This window comes from Carettochelys insculpta, chromosome 4 (assembly GCF_033958435.1).
Source record: "Carettochelys insculpta isolate YL-2023 chromosome 4, ASM3395843v1, whole genome shotgun sequence".
Classification (NCBI taxonomy): domain Eukaryota; kingdom Metazoa; phylum Chordata; order Testudines; family Carettochelyidae; genus Carettochelys; species Carettochelys insculpta.
This window is the reverse complement of record NC_134140.1, coordinates 128504624-128519589: the sequence shown is the minus strand read 5'-3', so window position 1 is coordinate 128519589 and position 14966 is coordinate 128504624. Positions and strand designations below refer to the sequence as shown.

At 41.8% G+C, this 14966-nt stretch overlaps 1 protein-coding gene across 2 annotated transcripts in view; it reads right to left on the bottom strand.

Annotated features, from left to right (window-relative positions):
- Positions 1-572: 572 nt before the first annotated feature.
- Positions 573-14966, bottom strand: part of MOB1B (MOB kinase activator 1B) — a 65963-nt gene continuing 51569 nt past the window's right edge. For both annotated transcript variants that reach the window (XM_074993797.1, XM_074993796.1), the window contains exon 6: positions 573-14077. In XM_074993797.1, the coding sequence (XP_074849898.1) occupies positions 14000-14077 (78 nt within the window). In that variant the 3' untranslated portion in view covers positions 573-13999. The remainder of the gene's footprint in view (positions 14078-14966) is intronic.

Here is a 14966-nt window from a genome sequence, read left to right as displayed (position 1 = left end):
TTACATGGGTGGACGAAGAGGGGAATGGTCAGGACTCTGGAGTACCGCAAAGATAGGATGCCCCTAGGCTTTGAACCCAAGATATATGGCTGCTAACATGCTTTAGCTGTGGGCAAAGAGGAGCTGATGTAGTTTGTATGGAGCAGAGATGTTATGAGAAGTCACCTCTCAGAGTACTGCACAAACCATGCATTTTCTACCACTTAGAACAATGCAGTTATGATTTAAGTAATCTAAGGAACAAAGCTTTCATAAGGATTCCAGTAGAGATGCCACCACTTCAGTTAATGGGCCAGTAAGTCTTATCAAGTGGTTTTGGGTTGAGTTCAATCTGCGTTTATTTCACCTTTTCTAAATTACCACTTCAAGTCATGAAATAAGGAAATGAGAATATATCAGGTTCTTTTATTGCTATTGGGTCTGCCTGTACAGATATTCAAATTCAGGTGAGGTGATTACAAAATCCTAATTTGTAGGGGGCATGTTCAAATGTGTGTGCAATACACAGCTCTGAATTATACCTATAAACCAGAAATATCAGTTAAGTGTATCTGGGAAGAAAAATAGACAATCATGGTCAAACATAGCTATTTATTTTTTTCTTATAAACAGCATTCAGTTTCTTACAGAAAAATCCTAGAATTTAAATATTTTCTATCCCATCACATACAGCAATCTGTATACATTATTTACATCTCTCAAACAGGTTGCAGATTTTCAGACACTCTTTTTTTTCTTTTTAATCAAAAGCTGTTTTGATCTAAAACTAAAATACCAATCAATAACTACAAACGGAAGAAATATTGGCACAGATTACAGTATGAATTCCCATTTTGCATTTCATATTTTACACCAGGTGCTTTAAGATGTGTAAAGAAGTGAACATGAAGGTTATAGTGTTGCTTTAGCAGTATCCTTTTGCCTCCAGCAATTAACTTTTATTCAAACTTCATTCATTTTTATTGCATTCTTCTCTCACCTCTATTGCACATCAAGGTATTGCTTCCATTGGTAGTATTTAGCAATACAACTCCAGCACAGAGGAAGAATTAAAACAGCAAAAAATTAAGTGTTCCCTCCAAGACTTGTGTCCCAAAATATCCCAGCTGCACACATACAAAAATAATGAATACAGATTAATGGTTATAAATATTAATTTTCCCTAAAAATACAGTAATTTATGAAGAACAACGTAAAGTGTTCTTAAAAGTGTTTTTGAAATTTAGTTGTTTGGTACTCTAATTGTTAAGAGGAAATTTCATTCTAAGAGGTGAAAAAATGTTCAAAACACTCAGAATGTTCATGTTAGTTATCTATTAAAAACTAAAACATCGAAACTTCTGAATAGTTTTAAAACTATTTGCCACTAGAAATTCTGGTGATTCAATTTGAAACACTCAAATGAAATTACCAATCAAGAAAACAAAGCTCTAAGTAACAGCGGAAGTTTTCTAGTGGAATAAACAGGAAATTCTATAGTAACACTGCATTTTTAACAGTCCAGCTGAAAATGACTGTTTTACATACAGTATTATAGCACTTGTGGGAAAAAAATCCACCAGTGTTGACTGGCACATTGAACACCTTAAAATAAATGTTTTGAATAAATCTTTGTATGGTGATTCAGCAAAAGAGGATGACTCTGGAAGGTAAAGGAAGTCAATAGCAGCAAATAGGCATCTTATACCTGTGAAATGAGTTTCAAAGAGTGTGTTCCATTCCAAAGTATTACACAGACAACAGTATCCCTCTGAACTTTTGCATTTACCTTAAGATAGAAAACAAAGTTCTACATTGCATAGTAAGCAGTAAAATAAACTTGAAACACTTGCAAACAGGCTATTTACCCCTTTTAAAATTTGATTTCTTTCTTCCCCTCTACTATGCTGGACATCAATTCAGCTGCTAGCAGCAGTTGAATGTGGCATATTTTCTCCAGGTCATTGGCAGAAGGGATTGAACCTGTAAACCATAGGGGCTAAAGTCTTGTGCTCTACCGCATGAGCTAAAAGGCAGCTGGCCTCCACCAAGGCTGTAAAGCAAAGTTTTCACTCCCCTTTGCTGTCTCAGTGCCTCTGAGGTTACATACTTCCCTCAGCTGAAGAAGTGTGTACCAAGCTTCTGAGACCTTACAGCAAATCATCCCAAATGAGCCCCCACTTTTAAGGCTGATGCACCCAGGTCGTTGGCAGGAGAGAACGAACCTGTCACATTAGGGGCTAAAGCCCTGTGCTCTACCACCTAAGCTAAAAGCCACCTCTCTCTCAGCCAAGGCTATAGAGCAGAGACTTCACTCTCCCTTGTCAGTGGTCTCAGTGTCTCTGGGGTTACAACAGTACGCCAGTGGTTATCTCATCTCAGAGTAGATCATTTCCTGACATTACCACCCAAATTGCCAATATGATCAAATATGCTGCACCTGAAAAATAGCAAATCTTGTTAAAAATCTTATTAAACTTAAGGCCTTAGCCTATATTGGGAGCATAACTAAGTCAGTGGTGGCTTTTGTGGTTCTGCTCTCAACAAGGCCTAATGCTCCAATGTTTAATATCAAAATGAAATACATATCAGACTATCCCTTCATAACATGTCTCTAGCCTAGTGCTGTGGTTTGTTTTTTAAAATACACTGTTTTGTTAGCAATTTTACTCGAGTCCAGCTGAATTTACAAACCAAGATGTCTTTTGCTTAATATTTTGATGTACCCATGCTCTACAAGTGTAAACATGCTCAATTCTGGTCCCAAGTCTTTTGCAAAAACATTTTAAAATGAAAAGTTGCAAGTATAATACTAAAAGGGATACTCTATTCTATGCTCTGTATCTAGATGCTTCTAGATTAGTATAATTAAAATATATTCAAACAGCTTTTTTTAGACAGTGATCTCCAGGCTTTTAAGTACATCTCTAGAAGTTAGAGTTAAAAAGGGCTTCCAACAACTAATTTTTCACAGTCCACTTCTCATATTTAGCGCATGCAATCAATGTCTTAATTGCAAAATGTTTCTTTTCCCTATTCAAAGGAAATGTAGTTTTAAAAGCCAAAATTATCTAGATGAATAGTGACAGGATTAATGGTCTTCTAGATACCAAGTAATAAACGTAGCAGAAGAGAAAGTATGTAAGACTAATACTCTGCATATTAAATTTGAATACAGATTGAACCTCAAATCCAGTACATTTCTCTGGCAAAATCCCTGCTGGACGATGGATGTTGCCGGACCAGAGTCCAGAGCCAGACCAACATCTGTTGGGGCCAAAGCCCTCACCAACCCCTCCTTAGCACGGGATTAGGGCCAGAACCCCCAGCTGTCATAGCACTGTGGCAGCCCTGGGAGTGCGGGGCTGGTGACCAAAGCCCCATGGCAGCCCAGGGAGTCCAGAGCCCTGGGTTTGGGGAGCTGGAGGCTGCACTGCCTGGCGCAGAAGCCCAACCTCCCCAGTCTGTCAAATTCTCTTCATTTGGGACCTGTCAGATTCTGACCCTGCCAGACAAGAGAGGTACAGTGTGTGAACTACAGAAGAGTGTCCTGAATTTTTATAGATGTTATTTTAAAAGGTAGCAGATATCCAGAGGGAGGTGGAGGACCATGAAAATAAATACAGCTAGTACTCAGCTGAAGTCTGCAAATCCCTGCTTTTAAATCTGGGATTTTTCAGCAGATTAAGCTTTCTACTCTATTTCTTATTGGGTCAAATAAAAACCTTTTACTACTCCATGTTATTTTTTAAAATCTTTACCATGCTCCAAGACTTTAATAAAGAATGCTAATCCAAATAATCATGTCGACTACTTTTGAAGGAGCTACCTGGTGAAGACCTCTCTCATTTAGATACGCAGCATACCACTAATTATGGCCACACCTACATTACAGACTTACATTGGCATACAGCCGCTGCGGTTAATATATTGCTTGTGTGTGTGCATTTGGCGTGCCTAGCGTTGGTGGTGTGTATTCTCACCAGGAGCACTTGTATCAATGCAGACTGTGGTGCACCATGGATAAATATACCATGGTGCAACTCACCAATGTCCAGTGTGCTGTCTTCTGAGAAGTTCTGGAAATGTCTGAAGGAATAAAAAACAAGTTAGAGGGCGAATGGCTCATGGTGTCAATTTAAGAGTTTGCAGCTGACTATTCCATAGAGCCCTCTGTATTCCACAATCTTCAAGACTTTTCCAGATTCCCAGAAACCTCCGAACTCTCTTTGCTGTCCACCATCTCACAAAAGCCTGGATCTTGCACAGCGCTGCACTCTTAATGAGCCTTGCAAGCACAGGGTGCAGGATCCTGCTGTAACTGCAGAACTTCAAGAAGATATGCTGGGAACCTGATGATTTCTTGAACAGACAGCTGTGAGAAACAGCAAGAACCAGTTCAAGGGGTTGTTGGCATCCTGCAGCGGCCCTACGACAGAGCAACACCACTTCTGGGGCCAAGAAACTAACACTGATGGGATGATGAGCAGTGGCTGCAGAAATTTCATATGAGCAAGGCCATATTGCTAAGCTTATAGTGGAGAAGTGAGCCTGCCAACCTTAAACAAATCCTCACCAGCCACTACAAATCACAAACCAGTGACTCTAGGCCTGGAACCAGTCCCTGCAACAGTCCTCACTGCCAACTCTGTTCACATATCTACACCAGTGACATCATCACAGGACCTAACACCAACTATACCATCAGGGGCTCCTTTACCTGCACATCTACTAATATAATATATGCCACCACGTGCCAGAAATGCCCCACTGCAATTTACATTGGCCGAACTGGACAGTCTCTCCGTAAAAGAACAAATGGACATAAATCAGACATCAGGAATGGTAATGTACAGAAGCCTGTGGGAGAACACTTTGATCTCTCTGGACACTCAGTGGCAGATTTAAGGGTGACAGTTCTGAAACAAAAATTTCAAAAATCAAAGAGAGAAATCTCTGAGCTGCAATTTATTTGCAAATTTGACTCCATTAACTACGGATTAGAGAGAGACTGGGAGTGGCTCACATCTTACAAAGGAGGTTTCTCTGCTCTGGGTGCTAATGTCTCCCCATTAGACTCTGACAAAGGCTCAGATCCTCCTGTCTGATCTGACTTGTTTTTTCCTCTTTTGATAAGTACTGTTGATACTGGGCCATTTCCACCTTGCTGAATAGACCTTGTCAGCTCTGGCCCTCCCTCTTACTGGGACCCCACTCTTTAAATACCCCTCTGAAACCACCCCCCCCACTCATGCACCTAATGAAGCAGGTCTTTGCCCACAAAAGCTTATGCTCCAAAATATCTGTTACTCCATAAGGTGCCACAAGACTTCTTGTTGTTCTCACTTCTTTAAGAGCTCAGAACTATTCAGAAAGCTTCACACTAATACTTTCTTTCTCGACTGGTGAATTACCATTGAGAATGTTGAAATACCAACAGCGATCCTGATCAACCCAGACTATTCAGTGTTCCCTGGGGTCATGAAATCATATATTGGCCACCTCAACAGAACCAAGGAATGCTTCAACTACCAACTTAGCAGGTGAAAGATGAGGGCTGAATGTGCCTTTGGACATCTGAAAAAGACGCTGGCATTGGTTACTCGCAAGATGGAATCTCAGTGAGAAAAATATTTCAACGGTTACAGCTGCCTGCTCTATCCTGTACAATTCCCTGAAGCAAAAAGGAGAGAAGTTTCCACCCCAGTGGAGATAAAGCAGCTGTCTGCTGAATTTCAGCAGTCGGATGCACGGGCTCTTAGATTATCTCATTGTGGAGCTATAAGGCTCAGGGAGGGTGTGAAAGACTATTTTAACAGTGAGCCACAGTATTGTGTTCGATCTAGCCCTACTCATTTAGAACTTAGTTAACCTCTATAAATTAATAGAAGAGAACTTATGAAGGGGAAATAATGTTCATGTTCCTTTCAGCCACCTATATACAAAACTGGCTTCCACAGGTTATGGTATCCAAAGTTGGGATTGTCTTCAGCGTCACCTGGGGTTGAGTGCTAGGGCTAGTGAGGCAACCCTTGATGCCACATAGAATGTTGAGGTAGGGTACAGGAAGACCCTGATATTGAGTCCTCAATGGCCTGCAAAAGGGAGGTGAGCTCCAAATTGCTGCACCAGAATTTTCAGCATCTCTATTTGTTGTCTGAAAAGTCCCATTAACTTCTCATACATCTCCCACTCCTTTTCCTGGGCCCTTCTTCTCTCCACTCTATCCTTCTCCAGGCTGTGTGCAATAATCATCATCCAGTGCCTGTGCTGACAGTCTGATGCAGCACTGGCTTTCAGGATTTCACTGAACATGTCATCCTGTGTTCTCATCTTTCTCTTCCTTATTGGCTCAGGTGTTGCATGGGTGAGGATGGGAAGACCACAATGACAGCAGATTGCAGATAAAACATATTAGCAGAAACAGAAAATGCTACATATGCACCACAGAAAGTGAAACTTCACATGCTGTACTCAATATCAGTGTACCCCAAAAGTTTTAAGCGTTACATTTGCAGTTCTGCTTGCTTTTTCTTATGTTTGATGCCGGTTACCACAACAGTCCCAGAGAACATGGGAAACTGAGGAAAGAATTGTTCAGCTCCATGATTCTTGTAATATAGGGCAATAACAATTGAATCCTGGCACCATTTTCCACAGATGGTGAGGATTCTAGCTAATATCTCACTCCCAAATCAGAGAGCGCACAGCTGCTGCTGCTGCTGTTGTCCAGAAGTTGCCCAGCTCCACATGCTGCTAGCCCACGTACTAGAACAGTGTCTGCTAAAATTATCACTGAATAATATGGGAAAGTGTCCTACCCATGGCAGAAAAAGGTAACCCTACCTTAGTAACATTTGGCAGAAGATTTCAGAGTTCCTCCATGGAAGCTTCAGAGATTTTCCCAGAGAATTTGAAGGACATCCATGTGCACATAAACAAATTGCTCTGCATGGCCCCCTCAACTCTAGAGGGGGAGGAAATGCAAATAAGCAACTCTCTCTCAGTTGTGCTTCTCCTCCTGCTAGCACAAGTAAATGCACAACAACTCAAAAGATGTGCCCTGCTACTTGTTGGGGACGTGGATCTGTTACTTAAACACCTATGCACCTGAGGATTCATTCTCTGCATTCGGCTTGCCCGTCCTCAACCAGTGGGACTGCCTGGATTGCATTTGAGTCACAAACAAGTCCTCGCTCACCATGCAGCTGGATCCCTGTTGCCTGTTTCCAACACTTTTCTGCTTCCTTGTCCAGCACCACCTCCTCACTGCTCATGGGAGAGAGGTTTATGATTCAGGCTCCTCAGAGGTATCCTCAATGCTTTTAGAGGACTGGATGTTTCTCCACCAAACACAACATGCAATGATTTGTAAATGTGGCAGGTCTGTGGGTTGGCAGTGGATTGATTGTTGGCTTCCATGGCTCTCTCATATGCCTTTCACAGCTTCTTGGTTGTCATGCAGCACTACTGCTGCTCCTTACCACAGCCCTTTCTCCTGCAACCCCTGAGCAACCTACTCATACATGTCCACATTTCTAATAGTTGGTCAGAGCTTTACCTGCACAGCCTCTTGTCACCAAAGGCCCAGGAGATCCAATACCTCCTGTGTACTCCAGCCAGAAGCACATCCCAGAGCATGTAGCCAGTATCATCATCAGAGCAGTTGCTGGGTGTGCTCATCAAGCCAAGAAAAGGAGCTTCAAAATTCACAGGGCTTTGAGGGGGAGGGCAGAAGAGATGCTTCTGGCCTTTGTGTCACCTCAGTAGCGAACTCGCAATGGTGACCAGAGCAATCAGTGTGAGGCAGCTGCTGCAGGACAGTAACAGTGGAGTAAGGAACGCAGTGATTACACTCACAATGCGTCAACTTAATCACCTTATCCTTGGTGCTACCACACTAACAGAAGTATTGTTAAGCTGCCTTTTGTCAACCTAATTTTGCATGTAGACCAGGTCAAAGTTTAGTGCCTTCTAGAGATTCAAGAAGATTACCAATGTTCAAAATATACTTCCTCTTGCCAGAAGCAATATCTTCACACTGAACACCCACACTGGCCTGTAAACCAACACTGATGACAGCAAGTTCAGCAAAGCTGTTTTCAGTGGAAATTAAAATTAACAATGCAGATGCTGTTAGCTATTAAAAGCACTACCATTTACGCCTACATATGATTAAATGCCTGTCACCCTATTTCAATTACAAGCCCCCAGTCCTCAGTGACAAAACATTCTTCAGACTGAAGTGTAGCTTCAAAGACCACAGACCCAAGTGCAATTTAAAAATTAAGTTTTCTTCATAGCTGAAGTGCTTTACATGGGTGTTTGTTCAGCTTCAATTTCAGGGGGTGACTCTGCCCTCCGCATAGTCAGAGGGATACCTTTACATGCCCTGTGACTCAAAACAGAGAGGCTCCAGAGCTACTTAGTCCCTCCGACCACAACAAATCTACAGTTCATCACAACTAGAGTTCTCAAACTGGATTTAGTACCTGGAACCCTATCCAATCCCACGCAAGAATAGCCTCCAAGGAGCCCACAAATGCAAAGAAAGTGTTAAAACAAATACTGAGGCACTGAGTTGCACAGCCTAGGTAAGTATCAGGCTCCCTGTGGTCTTACTTAGCCCCTTTTATCTTTTCTATGCATGGCACAGATTGCTTGCAAGGCAGGGAGAGGGGGAAGAGGAGACATAGGGAAGCTCTATCTCCAGCACTTGAATGAGAGGCAGGGGACTGGTTCTTGCGCAAGCCAGTATACTGCAGCATATAAGTGGGCATGTTTTGAACCTGAAGGAGTATAATTGGACATCTAGCCAGATAAGGCATCTGAAGCACACACAAGCTGCCTTTGCTGTGGAACGTTCCACTGACCACAACGTCTCCTGAAGTAATCTACACATTGCTGTGCTCTTCCTAGCAGTACCAGGCCAGAGCCTATAAACCCTAGGAACAATGTGTGAGTTAGTAAACTGTTGGGTGTGAATATACCAGTTATAGGAAAATTGTGTTAAAAAACTATTTGTTTCTGATGTAGGAAGGTCTCAAAGATCAATTCCCAAAAGCAGATAAAGGGTTCCATTTGGTTTCTACACATAAGGGTGAGACTGGAACATCAGCAACTGAGGGGATGGGATGATAGTCTGACTTGTAAAACCTGTTTCTTGTTCAAATACTTTGAAATTAATCTGCGTGAAAGGATTCAAACTTCTTGACCTTTCAACTATTGGCTCAGACAGCTCCAGTTTTCAAAGCAGGCATCCAGAAAAAAATAGGAAGATGAGATCTAATATTTCAAAGGCTTTATCTATACTTAAAGTGTACCCATGGCAACACTTTAAACTGAAAGTGAGGCATGACACCAGTAAACTACCTCCACAAGGGAGTAGCTAACAGCTCTGCAGCCTGGTTCACAATGGTGCTATAAGTTGCTGTGCTGGGTTTTTTTTTTTCCTTCTTTTTTCCTTCATATGCCTGAGCCAGAAATTCATAGCGCTGTTAAGTGCCAGTGTAGACTTAGCCTAATAGAAGAGAGCAAACAGAAAGCAGCTGCTTCTCTTTTTCACTCTCCATCCCTCCATTTCTTGGGAACATCTTTCAGACCTAGATACATCACAAAGGAAAAAAAAAACCCATTGCTTCTACTACCTCTTGACAACTTGTCCTTAAGGCAGATAAGACCTTACGCTGTAACTGGACTTATAAATCCAAGGCATAGATCAGCCTACTTGAAAGGGATTCGTACATCTTAAAGAAATATTTTGATGAAGCTGAAGGAACAGTGTCTGAATTTTAAATTATAATTTTAAACTTCTCTGCTGCCATCAATTATTTTCTGCCATACTAGGCTAATCAATGTAAAGAAACTGTGTGAGCACAATTTCCCCTGAAGTTCCCTTCCTCTTTTGTAACAGCTATCTAAAACTTGGCCTTTCTATTAAGGAGAAGCAATGAACAGAGTATCAAAGCAGTACCCTAGTCCACAGCTGGCTACCCAAAGCAGCGTGGCAGAGCAGTTCAAGCAATAAATAAGGTTATGATATTATCAATCAGTGACGTAAACAAAAAACAAATTTTTGCCCAACTGGAGGAAAATATTTGTTTAGGGGAAAAGGCTGTTTTTTAAGCTTTGAATGTTTTTGCTAAGTAACAGTCAAATAAAGGGAGTTACCTATTTCAAGAACATGGGCCTGACTTCCAAAATTAAATGAGTATGTAATATGAACAGGTTCTACCTCCCAAAACTAGGATTCTCTAGTCCTGCAACATCTGTGGTCCAGCAGGACCAAAGATGTTACTGGAACAGAGAGCCCCAGGAAGCTGTTGAGAGGGGAGCCAGGAAAGGTTTGTTTACTGGGGCCGGTACCCAGGGGGCTAGAGCTGGGGCACATTGGTAGTCTGGCAGGGGCTACAGCCAGCGCCCCCCGGGGCCTCATCAACAGCCCATGGATGGAGCTTGTGTGACTAGGGCCAGGGCTGCATCCAGTGTCCCCAGATCTGGAGGTTGGGGCTGCATCTGGCAGCCTGGCCTCATCTTGGGTTGGGGCAGCCCAGCAGGGGCAGGCCTGGTGATAAAGGGGCTGCCCCAGGAGCATAAAGCCAGGTGTGGGGGCACAGAAGCAGGAGGCCAGCAGGGCATAGAGCCAGCAGCATGGACGGCTGGAGGCAGGAGACCTCCCTTCATCCGGCAAATTCCCTCTTTCAGAACTGGTCAGGTGCTGAGGGTGCCAGATGAACGAGGTGCAACTTGTGAATGCAAATACCACAGTTACATATACAAATTAAGTACTGGCACCCACAAATGGGCAGTTACAAATTTTGCAAACTCTCTGCCTGAGTAATTGTGTTTTTCCATAATTATATTTTCCTAACTAGCAAAGTCAAAAATGTGCGTCAAGCAGAAGTGTATGAAATGTTTGCATGGCTACGGGAGATACTGCAACATGTCTACTGTTCTCTCGCAAGCTGTCGAAATGCAAACGTCAGCAGGATTCAAGAGCTATGGTTGTGTGTAATAATGACAGCGAGTTCTTCTAAACAGTTTTTCATTTTCAGTTCTCCAAATGCTTTACAAAGGAGATCAGCATCATGGATCAACTTACACCTCTGTATCAAAATCATGTAAAATGGTCATGATGTAAGAGCATGTCAAACCTGGCCATTTTGCAATTTGGCACCAGGAAACTATAGATTGGTCAGGTTTACCTCAATCACTGGGAAAATAGTGGAGGGCATACTCAAGGAATCCATTTTGGAGCACTTGGAAGAGGGGAAGTGATCAAAAGTAGCCAACAAGGATTCACCAGAGCAAGTCCTGCCTGACCAATCTGATTAGTTTCTATGACGAGGTAACATGCTCTGTGGACATGGGGAAGTCAGTAGATGTGATATACCTTGACGTCAGCAAAGCTTTTGATATGGTCTCCCACAACATTCTTGTCCATAAGTTAAGGAAATATGGATTGGATCCTTGGACTATAAGATGGATAGAAAGCTGGCTTCACGGTCAGGCTCGACGGGTAGTGGTCAATGGCTCAATATCTGGATGGTGGTCAGTTTCAAGCAGAGTGCCACAAGGCTCAGTTCTGGGGCTGGTGTTGTTCAACATCTTTATTAATGACCTGGATGAGGGACTGGATTGCACCCTCAGCGAGTTTGCAGATGACACAAAACGAGGGGGAGAGGTAGATATATTGGAGGATAGAGAGAGAATCCAGAGTGACCTGGATAAATTGGAGGACAGGGCCAAAAGAAATCTGATGCAGTTCAACAAGAAGTGTAGAGTCCTGCACCTGTGGTGGAAGAATCCCTATCATTGTTATAGGCCGGGGACTGACTGCCTCAGCAGCAGTACGACGGAAAGGGACCTAGGGGTTACGGTGGATGAAAGGCTGGATATGAGTAAACAGTGTGCCCTTGTAGCCAAGAAGGCTAATGGGATATTAAGATGCATTAGGAGGAGCATTCTGAGCAGCTCTAGAGAAGTAGTTGTTCCCTTCTATTCGGCACTGGTGAGGCCACATCTGGACTATTGTGTCCAGTTTTGGGCCCTCCCGTATAGAAAGGATGTGGATGTGCTGGAGCAGGTACAGTGGAGGGCAACAAAATGATTAAGGGGCTGGAGCGCAAGACCTATGAGGATAAGCTGAGGGATCTGGGCTTGTTTAGTTTAAAGAAGAGAAGACTTAGGGGTGATTTAATAGCAGCCTTTAACTTCCTGAAGGGAAGCTCTAAAGAGGAGGGTGAGAAACTGTTCTCAGTGGTGTCAGATGGCAGAACAAGGAGTAATGCTCTGAAGTTGAAGAGGGAGAGGTGTAGGTCACATATTAGGAAAAACTACTTCACCAGGAGGGTGGTGAAGCATTGGAATGCATTGCCTAGAGAGGTGGTGGATTCTCCATCCCTCGAGGTTTTTAAGTCCTGGTTTGACAAGGTCCTGGCTGGGATGACTTAGTGGGGGTTGATCCTGCTTGAAGCAGTGGGCTGGACTAGATGACCTCCTGAGGTCCACTCCAGCCCTCTGATTCTATGAATGATACTATGGACATGGCACATTATAACCGTGTAAGACATGTATGTGAAGTCAAAATGTGACAGTCACCAACAATACACAGCTTGAAAGCAAGGACATGTTCCATATGTTTTTTTGGAAGAGGAACCCCCTGAGTGACACACAGTTACATCCCAGAGATGTCCAAATAGTTGTTTGCAGATCACTTGGTGCGAGTCAACAGAAATGTCTCAGCCCATGTCACTGGTTTTTCAAGTCTCCAGACTGAGAGCAGCAGGACCAGAAAGAGATGAAATAAGAGAAAAAGGAGATTGTACGATTGTTTTCTCAAAAAGAACAAAAGCACTTCTCACTAAAGGCTGATAAAACTCTACAAATATTACTTAGTATAAAATGTTCCACAATCGCTGTAGTTGCCACAGAGATCTCATGTAACTGTGAATGAGATGGGCTGTGGGATTGTAAATGAAAAGGGGGCCACAAAACAAACTTTCTACAAAGGAGATGTTCTCTTATGAAAAAGCTTGAGACTCTGAATTCTAACCTCAAGTTACCTTTTTTGCTGTTCACATGTAAATGGCATTACTCTAGTAGATTGTAAGGGATATTTTTCCTCATGTTACCTACATGTAATTTTTATGATGAATTAATAAGATTTTTCCTTCTCACTGAATATAATTTTGCACACTGGCTCAGTTGGGAAACACTAGGAAATTTTATTAAAGGAAGTAATGCACCTTACAGTCCATTATGCTAGACTGCACTGATATTTATATTAAACAAAATAAATAAGTAACAAGGAGAGCAAAACTGCAGGGAAATAGAGAGCCTCTGCTATTGTGGGTTGTCCATAGTTGTAAGATCAATATCATTTAGCTCTGATGACTAGGACATGATCTGCAGTGTCACCATCACTATAATTTTTTTATTTTTACTTTTTGAGAGCTTTTAGAAAAGCCTAGTTTTGAGAAGCTCTATACTCATCTCTTTTTAAAAAATGGTGATACTTTATATTAAAAGCTGGAGATCGCTGATTTAAGTAAGATATGGCTTTTGTACTTTAAAAATATATGTTCTAAACGAAGCAACAGTAAGTGTCCTGGGTAGGTTATATTTTCTGTTTCCAGCAATGTTCAATATTGTGTGTGCTTTGCACCTCAGAAGTGAGTCTGCCAAGGCACTTAGAAAATGTAAGTCTTTTAGGGACTTCATGAGAATGGGCTACAATTGACACAAAACAGAACCCATCCACCGGTAGCGTCAAATCCCCCAACAAGCACAAACACTCAAAATCTACTAAAAATCCACAATGAGGGGAAAAAAAGCCATTTACTGCATGTCACTAAAAGACAGAGATTCCCCCTAATAAAAGCGTAAAGAATGGATTTTGGCTTCCTGTAAGAACAGAACAAGGTTTTGTTTTGTTTTCAAAACAAAACAAAAACAAAAAACCCACAAATACCACACATTTGTTTAAAGAAACAAGTGATTTTCACAAATCCATTTCCTTTTATCTGTCTTTAGAGGTCAGTTTTTCAATCAGTTCTTGAAGAGGAGCCAGTTCTCTTCTGTCAATAAGGTTGAATTCCTGTAGGGGTGGGGGGACGGGACATTTTACATGTACAAAAAAGATGGAGCATTAGTATCAGCTTTACAATTAATTATAAAGTTATACTGAATTCTGCAATTTTGAACTCCAGGTATACCTGCTAGCCAATTTCAAATTTTATGTAGCTGGTTCAAATCCAACCTAGGTCACAAGTGACTAAACATTGTCACATTCACCAAAAGTTGTTCACAAGCTTATCTGAAATGAATCTATGTGCTCTCTAACGTGCTGGTAGATCCATATTAAAAAAATATCAAATCACTACACTCTCAGTAAGCTTCCTTCTCAGATCCTTTTCTGCATTCAGGCACTCCAACAGTACATCTCAGTTCTTCTCATTTTATAACATCTAAAGGGCCACTTCCCTAATGGAAATATGCCAGCAGCCAGTAAATGTTCTCTCTGCAGATTGATTTTAGCTTTTCTTCTTCTATCAGCTATGAATAAAGGTTGTCTTTGGTACCTGCCTGTCTTGTGGAAACACATCATAATTCATTAACACTCCTATAGTACCTTAAAAGGCAACACTTTTATTAGGTCATGAGCTTTTGTGGGTAAGACCCACTTCTTCAGCTCATGACCTAAAAATCTGATAGTCTTTATGGTGGTACAGCACTGCTTCCTATTTGTGAATCTACAGACTAATATATCACTGTTGCACTCTGTCACTACTTACAGCGATAAGTACACACTAGAATACCTATAAGGTAGCATCCTGAGTTTAGAGCTGCCCAATTATATACAAATTACCTGCATCTATACCAACTGCTAGAAAATCCAAAGAATGGTATTTTTATATATATCAGCATTTTACTTCTTCCTGTCTTCAGAGCAGAAGGCAATCATTACCATAGCATTCTTATGATAA